At 56.5% G+C, this 12722-nt stretch overlaps 1 protein-coding gene across 3 annotated transcripts in view; it reads right to left on the bottom strand.

The window, feature by feature from the left end:
* Window positions 1–12445, bottom strand: part of FAM110A (family with sequence similarity 110 member A) — a 61626-nt gene extending 49181 nt beyond the window's left edge. Inside the window, exons 1-2 of one of the 3 annotated variants that reach the window (XM_077112116.1) lie at window positions 12187–12445; window positions 1056–3672 (exon numbers count right to left, since the gene is read on the bottom strand). In XM_077112116.1, coding sequence (XP_076968231.1) covers window positions 2679–3575 — 897 coding nt within the window. In that variant the 5' untranslated portion in view covers window positions 3576–3672; window positions 12187–12445 and the 3' untranslated portion in view covers window positions 1056–2678. Of the gene's footprint in view, window positions 1–1055; window positions 3673–7001; window positions 7254–12186 lie in introns of those variants that run through there. The other 2 variants (XM_077112123.1, XR_013156299.1) reach the window with 2 other exon arrangements.
* Between the last annotated feature and the right edge of the window lie 277 nt (window positions 12446–12722).

Here is a 12722-nt window from a genome sequence, read left to right as displayed (position 1 = left end):
TGCTCCCTCTCCAACTGGAGGTGGAACAATAGAGAGGCTGTTTCTGCAGATCCCCGAGGCTGACAAGCTGTCAGTGAGGGGTGAGGGGAGTGGCAGAAGCCCCTGGTCGCTCCTTCTGCAAAAAGAGGTTCCAGAATCTGGCAGGGGAAGTGCCCTCTTAGAGCCAGGCTGCCCTTGTAGAAGTCAAGTCTCAGCTTGGAGACTTCCCACTTCCAAGAACCCCTGCTTGCTCTCTTCCCAACAAGTCCTCTTGAGTGCCCTTCTCTGCTACCTCCAGACCCAGATCCTGGGAACTGCCCTGTTCTTAGAGCAGAAGCCCCCGAATGCACTTCCATGATGTGTGGCTGCTGGTTAGTTGCTCACTCTCTTCCCTGAGATGAGGGCAGGGACCACATCTGTCTTGTCTGCTGCTGGGCACCTAGTAGGTGCTCAGTAAGTGACCAAGAGGAAAGGCCATAGACTGCAGACTGGGGACAAAGCTGGAGGATATGTTGGGAGAATCAGGAATCCAGAGTGCGGCTGACTGGGGTGCCTGGCAGGGCCAGGGTATGACCCCAGGCTCTAGTGCAGACCTGCTGTGTCCCGAGTCCATCAGCCACAACCATTCCCTGAACCTCAGCCTCCTGCTCTAAGACAAGACCCCTGACCCTCAAAGGCTTACCCTGCGGATTCAGTGGAAGGATGGGTATGAAGTGCCTGAGCCCAAGGACTTGAACTTCCTCCAGAAACAAGGTCTCCCAGCCCTACCACTCACCGGTCCTGAGACTCGAACCAGCTCCTTCACATGTCAGCTGCAGCCAGCTTCCCACCCCCACCCCACTGGGTTGCTGGGACCGGCAGGTCACAGAGAGGGTAATGCTTAGCCCAGCATTCCAGTCCAGTGCCCTGAGGCTGGTCTTTGCAACCTCAAGAGCCACAACCTCTGCAGACCCCTCACCCCCTTAGCAAGAGGACCCAGGAGGGCCCACCCCCAGCTCTGTCGCTGCCCCCCACCCCGTGCCCAGTCTCCCCATCTGTACCTAGGAGGGTACTCCCTTCTGGTGAGCTCTGACACCATCCTCTTCTAGTACCCAATTTTCCTTCTTTCCCCAAACCACCAGGTCTAGCCCTGGCCCCTGGGGACTGGTTACAGACTACCAGACAGACAGCTGGGCTGAGCTGGCTGTTTGTCAACAACCCAGCGGAAATCTCCTCTTTATGCTTAAAATAAGACCTACAGCAAACCTGTCACCAGCACCCCCATTAGCGCTTCCTGTTTCTGAGTGGAGCAGGCTTGGCTGCCCGCGGGAGAGGAAACACCACCCAGCCTCTCTCCACTCCTCCCCTGGGGGATGGGGACTGGGGCCAGAAGCTACCCCAGGCCTTCGTCCTTTGTGTGCCAGGCCCAGGAATGGGGTCTCCTGGTGGATAACCAGCCTGGTAGGGTACCTGAAAGAGTTGAGACCTCAAAGCCTGGTGTCAGCCCCTTCTTCCCCTTTCCCCAGGTGCTGCAATGTGGGCACAAAGGACCTAGGCCTAAGAGTGTCCCAACCCAAAGAAGAATGTGCTGTCCAACTCTCCCACTGAGGCCCAGAGTCATGCCAGGGTTATTCGGGGCTGGCAGCAAGGTCACTCACTTTGCTCTCTCCATCCTGAGTTCCTCCTCTTCCTCCAACAGCTCCACTTCCAGTCCCTGTTCAACGACCTACAGGAACTCAAGTTCAAAGTTTGCCCTCTCTGAGCTTCCTGCCCCCTTGGGAGCTGGGCAGGGTGTGGAGGAGGGGAGAACAGGCATGGTTTCATGCACCCCCATCGATTTCTCCCCAGAAGGTCTCTTCCTGGTGCAAGAGAAAGGAACCCTGGGACAAAAGGCAGGAGACCGAGTTCTAGTCCAATTTACCCTGTGGGTGGGCCTCAGCTGCCTCTTCTGTGAGAGGTTGACTAGTTCACCAACCTGCCCGGGCCATGAGGAACCCCTGTGAGCAAGTCTCATGCCAGGCCCGCCATTGACCGCATGCCCCACCAGATCCTGGGATTAACATTACTGAAATTTGGAGGCCCCACCCCAAACCTGCTCTTCTTACCCTCTCCCCTGGTGAGCACAGAAGAGTCTGAAGGCCCAGCTCTTGAGAATCAAGCATTCATGTTTATTAACCAAGGGGAGCAAAGTCAGAGCAGAACAGATTCCAAGCCAGCCCTGCCTATAGTCTACCCACCCGGGCCAGGCTGCCAAGAACCCGGAGAGCAGTGGATAGGCTTCCCCTCCCAGGCCTTGCCCCAAGGCGAGTTCAGGGAACCAGAAGCCACTGGGTAAGGAAGAGGAATCAGCAAAAGACAGAAGCCCAAGAAGGATAGAGGAAGCAGAGTAGGTAGGCAGACAGGCGTAGTGAGATCCTTTGGCCCCTCACCCTTGGTGGGGAGGGCAAAATGTCCCAAATCTAGCCCCATGAGAGGAGTCAAGCAAAAACCCTGTGTGTGAGGAATGGGGGTGCTCCAAGATCCAGAGGCAACTCTTTCCACGGTCAGTCCTCCCCAGATGGATGCTGGCCCAGCCTCTGAGCCTTTGCCTCCATACACAGTTCACTAGAGGCAGCAGCCTCTGATCTGCCCAGAGCCAGGGAATGGATCCAGGAGAAGTCAAGAGGCCGATTACATCTCTTAAGATCCATCCTGGAGCGAATGCTGAGTTCAGTGGAGGCCTAGCCCTCGGCCGCCGGGGTCTCCCGCGCCTGCCGCAGCCCGTACAGCCACTTGATCACACGCGCGTTGCGCTCCACCACGGACACGCCATAGGGGACCCGCTCCCGGGCCCGTTCCTCAGCAGTGACAGAGCTGCGGCGGGAGCAGCCCTCCTCAGAGCTGCCCGGCCCAGCACTGGGTCCAGCCAGGGACACAATGTCTGAGCTGGCCCGCGCCAGGTGGGCCACGCCCAGCCCCCGCGCTTCCTCTGGGTCCAGGCCACAAAAATTAAAAAAGCGCTCAAGGTCAGCTGCTGCCCGGGAGAAGCGCTCGCTCAGGTCTGACTTGGAGCGTTGCAAACCCAGGGGCCGGGCCGGGCTGGAGGTGGCGACAGTGCCCGGAGATGGGCAGGGCTGGGCAGGGGAGGCAGGGGAGGCAGGCAAGGGGCGGACATCCACTCGGCGCACGGCAGAAGTGCTGGGTGGTGGGCGTGGAGGCGTGGCCGGAGGGCCCTGGCGGGCTCCCTCTGCCCGCCCTGGGGTCCGGCTGACCTCAGCAGAGGCCACCGGACTATCGCACAAGTCGATAAGGCTGCTAAGGATATCCAGGTCCAGCTGGGGCCGGCGGCCAGGTCGGGGCAGAACACGTCGGCTGGGCGTGAGCACTGTGCGGCGAGTCCCAGGGCTGAAGAGTGGCTGTTTGGACAGGAGGGGCTGCACAGGTTCCTGCCGGGTGGTGGCCACGTGCAAGCTCTTGACATACTTGGCCTTGTCGGCTTCCAGGCGCTCCACAGCACTAAGTTTCCGGGCTCCCCCGTCTGCTGGCCGCCGCAGCAAGTAGCCGGGGACCTTAGTCCGCAGGCGGAAAGGCAGGGCTGGGGTGTCACGGGCTCCGGGGGTCAGCGTGTCCACAGGCATGGCTGTTGCATAACCTGGCGGCTTCGGTCTAAGGAGACCAGAAAAATGAGGAGACAGAAATCCAACAAGAAAATTGGCAGCTGGACCCCAGCACCCGCTGCAGGGAAAGAAAGAAAAGGGAGGATGAGCTCACTCAGACAAAGGCTCAACCCAGGCGGAGAGGCTGGGGACTCCCTCCCTATTATAAGGTAAATGCCACGCCCCTGCTTCACAGGGAGCCAATAGCAGGAGGAAAGCAACTGCTGAAGTGCATATGGCCCTTCCCACACTCCCACCCTCCCCTGCAGGGTCCAGCCCAGCTGCAGCAAAAAGAAAAAGGTGCCAGAGAAGAAAGACATGGGTGGCCCAAGTAGAAAAGACTGGGAAAAAGGCACGCTTTATGGGAGCAAAGCAGGGTCTGGGCCCTGTACTGGGAATTCAATCTCAGTGGGTCCTTTCAACAGCCCCATTTTGCCAATGGGGAAACTGGAGTCCAGGGAGGCCAGTTTGTTTAAGCATAAGCACGCAGCTTGCTTAAGCTAACCTAGCAAGTTGGTGGCATTGCCCCAGGGAGGTCAGTTGGACCAGGCCCTGGCCTCCATGTAGGGAGGTACTGGCACAGGTATGCTGGAATCTGGTGGCCAAGAGTAAAGGGCACCAGCCCCACACCCCACCTGGAGAGCCCACAGGGAGCCTGGTACTACCTCCACCATTCACCCACCCAAGCAGGAAGCCAAGATTTGCCATCCACCTGCCTAGACATGACTAGCCCCAGGCACAGGAGCAGAGCTTGTTGGGGAGAGAGCATAGGAAATCCCCACCCCACCGGAGTCCAGACACTCGTCAGCTTCCGGTTCAGCACCCAAATGCCAATCCCACAGTGATCCATAGATGTTGGTTGGGAGCGTCAGCCCTGAGCTGCACTGCTCCAAGAGAAACCAGAAACGCCCAAACCACACAACCCTCAGCAGAGACCCCCAGCAGACCCTCCATCCACCAGCATGCATGGGATGGGCACCCACAGGCAGGAGCGCCCACACCTGGGTACCCAAGTGTCCACATGGTCACCTAAGATATGTATAATCTGCCCCAGGTATTGTGTCACCACCGTACCTGCTTCCAAGGAAGCACTGGGGTCACCAAGCCCCCTCGAACCCTCCTGGGGATGGGACAGAAGAAAATCAAACCCAAAGACCAAGTCCCTAACCTTCTTACTTGTAAAGTGCAGACAGGGGTGGGGCTTAGACTAGGTGATCCCTAAGAGGCCTTAACAGTTCAGGCCAGGGAGACCTGCGCTGTACAATTCAATAGCTACTATGAATTGAATGTCACTATTCAATTGTAACTATAAATTTCAATTAAACACAATTTTTAAATTTAGTTCCTGGGATCACATGAGCCACGTTTCAAGTGCTCAATAGCTACCTGTGCCCAGTAGCTATTGTGACCAGCCACATATACATGTGACCAGACAATGCAAATTAGAGTGTTTCCAATACCACAGAAAGCTGAACTGGGCAACCCCACCTAGATGTCCAGAATTCCAGAATGCAGGGGTTGGGAAGGGTGCGCAGATATCCCCACTGTGTGCTGGACATTGACACTATCCTCCCTTGGAACTGGGTCATTGTCACCTGCTACTAAAAATGGAGAGACTGAGGCTCAGAGAAGTGACTGCCCCAGGCCCTGGAGCCAGTAAATAAGGCACAAATTTATATGACGCCTGTGCTGGCTACCCTAATTTTCATGCTGTACCCTGTCTCTCCCCAGTCTCCCTTACTCTTTCCTGTTCTTTTGTGTTTATCACTTACCACCTTCTCTACCATATAACTCACTCCTCTATCATGTTGATTGTTCTTAAATCCAGGAGGATGGGAGCAAAATGTCTTTGTTCACTGAATCTTATTTCAAGATATTACTCAATTCATAGTAGGTGTTCAATAAATATCTGTTAAATTGAAATGCCTGTGGGGCCAATGTGAACTGGATGAACTAGGATGAACTGGAGAGGGTCACATTCAGCCTGCTGCAAGCATGTGGGTCCGAGGCATTAGACATAGAATCCTCTAGAAAGCTGGGAATCCAGAAACGTGTGAAAAATCGAGTCATACTTTAAAACATTGCATGTACCGGGCAAACAAAACATGTCTGCAAGCCAATGTGTCCCTCCCCCCAACTGTCCCAGGAGCCACCAGTTTGAGACTTCTGCAGCAACAGAGGATTAGAAGCAGAACTCTGGGGACTGGTCAATTCTGCTCCCCAGGTAGAAGAAATGAAGGCTGGCCCCTCAGCATCAACCCCCAGGAGACAAGGGTCTGGCCGGAAGGGAAGCCTTGCAGAGCCGGGTCCCCCAGGTAGCCAGACTCTGCCCCACCCCACCCCCCACCCCCCCACCCCCCCACCCCCCCACCCCCCCCACCCCCGGCCGCTGCCTCCCAAACCAGTCCAACCCGTCGGCGGCGGTTCCCTTCGGGGCACCGTCAGGGAAGGCAGAGGGAGGAAGGAGGTCAGGTGGGCAGGGCCGGGGCAAGAGTCCCGCTCGCCCCCCAGACTCCCCCCTTCACCTTCGACCCGGGGCCTGATTTGCCGGCCCCGGGGTCTTCTCGGCGGCGGGGTCGCTCGGGTCAAACCTAGCCGGGTTTTGGAGACCCGGCCTGGCCCCCCGCTGTGGCCTTGCGCAAGGCCCTGCGCCTCTTACAGACACGGTTTCCTTATCTGTGAAATGCGGATAAAAATAGACCTTCCTGAGCCTCCAGGTCATGGTGAGGATGGAAAGATAAAGCAGGTCGGGAGGCCTTTTCCTCAACACCTGGCAAAACGGCGCACTCCACGGACGCGGCTTCCTGACTATTACTCTTGACACCAAACGCGGCGCACGGCCCCCCTTGCCGGGTGTGCCAGCCAGGGCCGCGCAGGAAGGAGGCGCCCGAGAGAGGCTAATCAGTCAGCTAACCTAAACCAGTTCCGTTCCAAAGGTGGGCAACCGGAGGGGGGACCTCATGTCCCCTCTGGGGCCGCCTCTCCCGCCGGCTACCAGGCAGGGCTTTTCAACGCTGCCAACAAATGCCCCCAGCTGTGCCAGTCCCGGGCCCATCTCGTCCGCATCCCCGAGGCGGGCAACCCCAATCCGCCCCTCCCCGCGGGCCGGGTTCTGCCCTTCCCCACCCCGACGAAGTCCTGGGGCTCCCGGCGGAGAAGGGGGCGCGAGCTGGCTGGGACGCTGTGTGATAACCCGCCGCTCGCCGCCCCTCTCTGGGCGCCCGTGGGCCTGGCTCTCAAGCGAGGGGGCTGCCGGCACGGTCCCTGTGGTCGCGTCCACAGCGGAAGGTGAGTCCCTAAGCCACCCGCGTCTTCCCGAGGTCCGAGGGGTGCTCGAGCTGCCCACCGCCACCCCACCCCCAGCCCCCGCGCCCCGGCCGGGCGCCCCAAGCCCGGGCCGGCACGTACCTGGCTGCTCCCGCGCCGCAGCCCTGCGCTGCTCCGACCCGGCCCACCTGAGGCTCAGGGAGTCTGCGATTGCGCAACTTCCGGCGGCCGCTGGCAGGTGAACCCGCCGGCCCAGGTGTTACCCGAAAAGAAGGGGGGAAAGCCAGGAGGGGGGCGGAACCCGAGCCCAGGGCGCTGGGAGCGGGCCCGGCGCTAACACGGGTCCTGGGCTGTCCCCCGCCATCCGGGGAAGCTCTTTCGGGGGACCGGGCCCGCCACCACCCCCCCACAAGCTGTACTAACCCGGTCCGCACACCTGGCGCGCGCGCGCGGAGTCCCCACGACCCACCCCGCCGAGCGCACCCATCTTAGAGATGGAAAAAGGAGCCCCTGAGAGGCACAATCACAATCACCATCAGTTAGCGTTCACCATGCCAGGAGAGAGTCAGGGCTTTCCCCTGTAGTAATGAACCCATTTTAATCTTCTCAGCTAACCCTATGAGGTGAGCGCTATTATCATCCCCATTTCAGGAAGAGAGAACTGAGGCTGGTACAGGCTGAGTTACTAGCCCAAAGTCACCCTGAGGAGTTCAGCCTGGGTACTTTCCCTCCAGACCAAATCTCAATGCCACGGCTTGTCAGCTGTGTCCCTGGAAATGTCACTGGACCTTGCTGAACCTCCATCTGTCAAGTGAGGAGAGTCCCACCTTCTGGGTGTGAGCTCTAAGGGCTCGAGGGTGCCCAGAAGAAACTTTCTGCAAGCTGTAAACAACAGTAATAATAATAACTAGGATTGTTGCATGCCAGACACTGTCAGGAATTAATAGTGATAAAACTAACAAACAATTTTCATAATAAAATAAGAACTAATCTTTCCTGAGACCTTCCCTTGTACTGGGCACTGTTCTAAGTTCTTTGTATATGTTATCTCATTTAATCCTCACACCTCCCAGTGGGGTAGATATCTCTATGATGTCCATTTTACAGATGAGAAAACTGAGGCCAAGAAAGGTGGAGTTTCTCACCCAAGGTCACAAAACTGATAAATAGCAGAGCTGGGATTTGAACCCAGGTCTGGGGAGGAGATAGTCTTCAGTGTTGGCTTCAGCCACTCACAGGGTATGTCTGAATCCTGAGGAATATAGAGCCTTCCTATCTGGACCCCAGGAGAAAAAGCCATCTCAGGAACCACTTCCTGGCTATGGCTCTGGACCTGTTTCCTCAGTTGTAAAATGGGGACAATGGCAACAGAAATTTTTGCAACAGACATCAGATCTCATCACTGCTCTGTTTAAACCCTCCTGTGGCTCCCCATTGCCTCAGAATAAAGTCCAATCTCCCCACTCAGCCCTCAGGTTGTGCAGACCTCACAGGCCGGGCCCACCTCATCCCAGCCTCGCTCCTGCCCTAGCCTCACTGCCCTCCCCGCTGTGCCCAAACAGACCAAGCCAGGTCTTTCCTGCCTCAGGCCTTTGTACCTGCTGTTCTCTGCCTGAAACCTCTTTCTTCAAGTCTCACCTTGAACGTCACCTCCTCAGAGGTTTCCCAGACCATCCTGAGAGGCTCCCACCAATTCTTTTTCAGTCCCTTTTGTTCCCTTCTATGCATTCATCACATCCGTCATTTTGGATATTCACTTATTTATCTATTTGCTTCTTGTCACCTCCACAGGGCTGGAAGCTCCACCAAACCTTACTGTACTCTTCCTCCAGGGACCAAGCATAAAAGGAAATAACATTTACCAAGTGGTTGGACTGGAACCCAGGCCACCTCAAAGGTCAGTGCCCCTCAGTGCCAAGGTCTGCCCCCTGCCTGAAGCTTCCCCAACTGTCTCTTTCCTCCTCCAGTCTCAAGTCACCCTCCTTCAAGCTGGGCTCTGGCCACCTACAGCTGAGCCCTGTTCTTTCTGCACATATGCCACATCCAAAACTTTGCACATGCTGGGTCCCTGCCTTTTTCACTCCATCTCTCTGGTCAACTCTATAGGGGATGTGAGTCTGGACTCTGGAACCGGGTGGCCTGGGTTCAAATCCTGGCTTCACTAGTGATTAGCTATGAGACATTGGGCAAGATCTTCAACTTCTGCCTGCCTCAGTTTCCCCAACTATAAAACAGGACTCCTAACAGTGCCTCCCTCCCCGTGTGAGGCCTGTGCATGACAAATGCCATCAAGTGTGAGCTGTGATGAATATTCAACCAACCAGATCCTCCACTGCCCAGACACTGGGCGAGGCCTTCATCAGAGTGACAAATCTGAAAGTAGCATGAGTAACAGTTAAGAGTGCAGAGTCGAGAGCACTCTGCCAGGCTGCCTGGATTCAAATCTAAGCTCTGTGTGACCTTGGGCAGATTACTGAGCTCCCCTGGGCTCAGTTTCCTTCTATGAAATGGAAGTGAGAAGTGCAGTAACTCCCTTACATCACAGAGTTGAGGGAATTAAATGGGTTCATACATGTAAAGCACATCGTGAGTGCTCAAGAGGAATTACTGATTTTGATCCCTTGTTAAGGGGGTGGGAGCTGTGTTTTCTGATGTTTACAGTACCGTGGCATTCCGCACACTCCCCTCTTCCTTCCATCTGCTTCTCTCTTTCCCTCCAGTGGTAGCTCAGTTGGGACTTGACGGGAGTCGGGGAGGCCCCACCTGCCCCAGAGGGGATCATGAAGGCTCCAGGCAGCAGGGAGGGGGCCCCGGCCGGTGGGGCAGCCTCAGCTCCATTTCAGCCCAGCTGTTCAGGTCAGAGACATGCAGCCTGGCACCCTCCAGGGCCAAGCCAGTGCTGTGCTATTTGTGGAGTCTCTCCGGACACTCACGCCTGGGCCTGCCCAGGATCCGGCCCTTCTCCTCAGGAAGGGAGAGGTGAGCAGGCCATAGGAGAGGTGCTTGACTCACCTGCTGCCCACCTGTACCACATGGCCCCTCTAGGCCTCAGTTTGCACCTCTGAGAACGGGGACAAGGGGCTTTCAGTGGGGACTGAGCCTCAGGGCTCACCTTCATGACTCTGTACGTCAGCCTAGAGGTCAGAAGAAACTTCTGACCTACAGTCACGGAGCAAGTCAGTGACAGATCATGGGTAAGGCAGTGGTTTTCATGATCAAATATATAAATTCATAGTGTTGGGTAATAGATTCACATGGCTCAAAATTTTAAATGAGTAACCAAAGTCCCTCCCTGTCCCCTCCCTACAGGCACACTATGACCAGATAGCTATGTCCTCCCAGGATGCATATTCTTTCTCTTTTTTTTACACAAATGGCAACATGCTGTGTGTGCTGTTTCCACCCTTGCTCTTTTTACTCAATAATATGTATTGTTCTGGGTGCCACAACAGCACAGAAAGAACGTCCTTGGCCCTGTTCACAGCTGCACGGTATTATTTCCTACTCCTACTGATGGGCGCTTAGTGAGCGTCCAGTCTCTGCCCACTACAAACCACACCGCAGCATCACTGCAGCGACATCATTTTTTGCCTGGAAGAAATGCCTAGTGGGGAGACAGCTGGGTGAGGAGCACGCACTTGTAACCATGTCAGAGACGGCGGGACTGTGCTTGGTGGAGGCCATGTGAGTTGACCTCCCAACAGCATAACACACAGACAGTCTTCAATAAATGTTAGCTTCAGTTGTTGTGAAGGTCATTACACTCCTGGAATAACGTCCCAGCTGGCTGACTTTTCACTTTCTAAGGATGCTGCAGATGGGAGGGGATGAAATGGAGGAGGCAGGGGTATCACAAGGCAGTGAGAGTAACATGGACAGCCTGTTGTCAAGCACAGAGTAGCTGCTACCCATTGTCATCAACAGAGATGCCAGCTGCCCTTCGTATTAAACCACTGCCACCTTTTCATACCATTTTCCAGATGAAGGACTGAGGTCCAGCCCAGAGGCACCCAGCCTGGCTCAGGGGTTTTCTCGCCCAGCACCTCCATCCTAGAAACATTTTTTTAGGGCCCACCCCTAAAGCCCGGAAGAATTCAGGTGTTGATACTCTCCCCACTGTACAGATGGGGAAACTGAGACCCAGAGAGGGCCACAGATGTGCCTGAAGTCACACAGCAAATCAGCAGCAGAAGCACACGGGAACTCAGATCTCTACCTCCTGGTGTGTCTGTGTCTCCTCCAATCCCTTGGCCTCATATGGCCCAAATGCCAGGGATGGAGACTCTGGCCTGCCCTGGTGACATACTCTGCTTCTCCCCAGCCACAGCCCCATCCCACCCCAGGCTTGACCCACCCCCACACCTTTACTCCTGATGCTCCTTCTGCCAGGAATGTTCCCACCCAATTGGAGCTTCCCCAACCTTCAGCTCTCAGAGTCCAAATGGCCCTTTCCCAGAGCCCTCCCCAGATTAGCTCAGGGGCACTGTAAGCACTCTCAGAGCCCTCACCCCCTTCCCACTGCAGCACTGAAATTTGACATTTACATGTGTGATTTTATGCAGTAAGTGTGTGACCATAAAGACAGGATAGGATCACTATTTCTGATTTCTCCTTTTACTTTGGACTTCAGTGTGGCTTGGCATAGCACTGTTCCTGCTCCTCCCCTGTGAAGGGATCCAAGACTGTCAGATCCTATGATTCTGAATGTCTAGTATTCTAAGATTGAAGCCTGATGCACTGGGAGCCCACTCCAGATTTGCCAAATCTCACTGTGGGACTTTGCAGCAAGGCCCTTAACTTCTCAGAACCTCCGTCTTTCCATCTGCAAAAGGAGACCAACGATAGCAACCTGAGGCATATAGGGGTCCCTGGAAAGTAGGGCCTGCTCCCAACTCCACATGGGGGTGTGGTCTAACCGTCTATACTGACTTCCCCTGCCCCCAACCTGGGACAGAGTCACAAGAGGCCAGTAACGATTCCGGGGGCCAGAGCATCTGCGGCTCACCCAACATATGGCCCGGAAATGCCAGTCCCGCTTGCTCCCCCCTCCCTCCCCTACCCCTGAGCAGCGGCTGGAATTAGAACCCTGGGTCTATATTAGGGGCTGCGAGGTGGAGCAGGAAGACCTGAATTGAATTCACTGCAAGACATCGCCCGACCAGGCCACTGGCCTCTTTGAGCCGCCGGGTCCTTATTTGTGAAATCGGTACCACGCCTCCCCGCAGGTACGACACGGTGAGGACGCACACAACAGGCGATCGGTGAACAGTGTCGCCCCCTCGCACCCGAGCCCCACGCTCGCGCCCCGGACCTCCCGCGCCCTCACCTGGAACCCGCGTCAGGTGAGTCCGGGCTCCTCCAGCGCGGGTCTTGGGAAGGCTGACAGCTCGGACCCGGGTTGGTAGTGGCCGCTCCCACCGCGGGCCGGGAAGATCCAGCCCCTCGTGGGGACCCGCAGGGGCCTCTACAGAGCTGCTCTCCGCACCTGAGAAGGGCGAAGGATTCTGATCTTCCAAAGGCCCCCACCGAAGCGAAGGTTCCCTGGGGCGCGGAGGAAGGGGAAGTGAGAGCACCGCTGTCCACCCTCCCCCACCCGCCGGAATGGTTCGCCCCGGACATCCTGATTGGTTCCTCACTTCCGTTCGAACGCCGCGCCGCGCAGGTTGCCAGGCGACAGCTTAGCGTCGGTCTAAAGATTGACGCCCCGCAGCTCCGCACGCCTGACGCTTCTCTCCCCGCCCGCCGCTCGTTTTTTCCGGTGGCTGCTTTAGTCAGGGAGCCTGGTTCTTTCCTTTCGTTCTCCCTCTGCCTCTCCCAAATGGGGATTTCCTCCGGGTCCCCAGCTGGAAGAAGCACCAGTGA

The sequence above is a fragment of the Tamandua tetradactyla genome, chromosome 1, assembly GCF_023851605.1.
Source record: "Tamandua tetradactyla isolate mTamTet1 chromosome 1, mTamTet1.pri, whole genome shotgun sequence".
Taxonomy (NCBI): Eukaryota; Metazoa; Chordata; class Mammalia; order Pilosa; family Myrmecophagidae; genus Tamandua; species Tamandua tetradactyla.
This window is presented reverse-complemented; position numbering and strand designations above follow the sequence as displayed.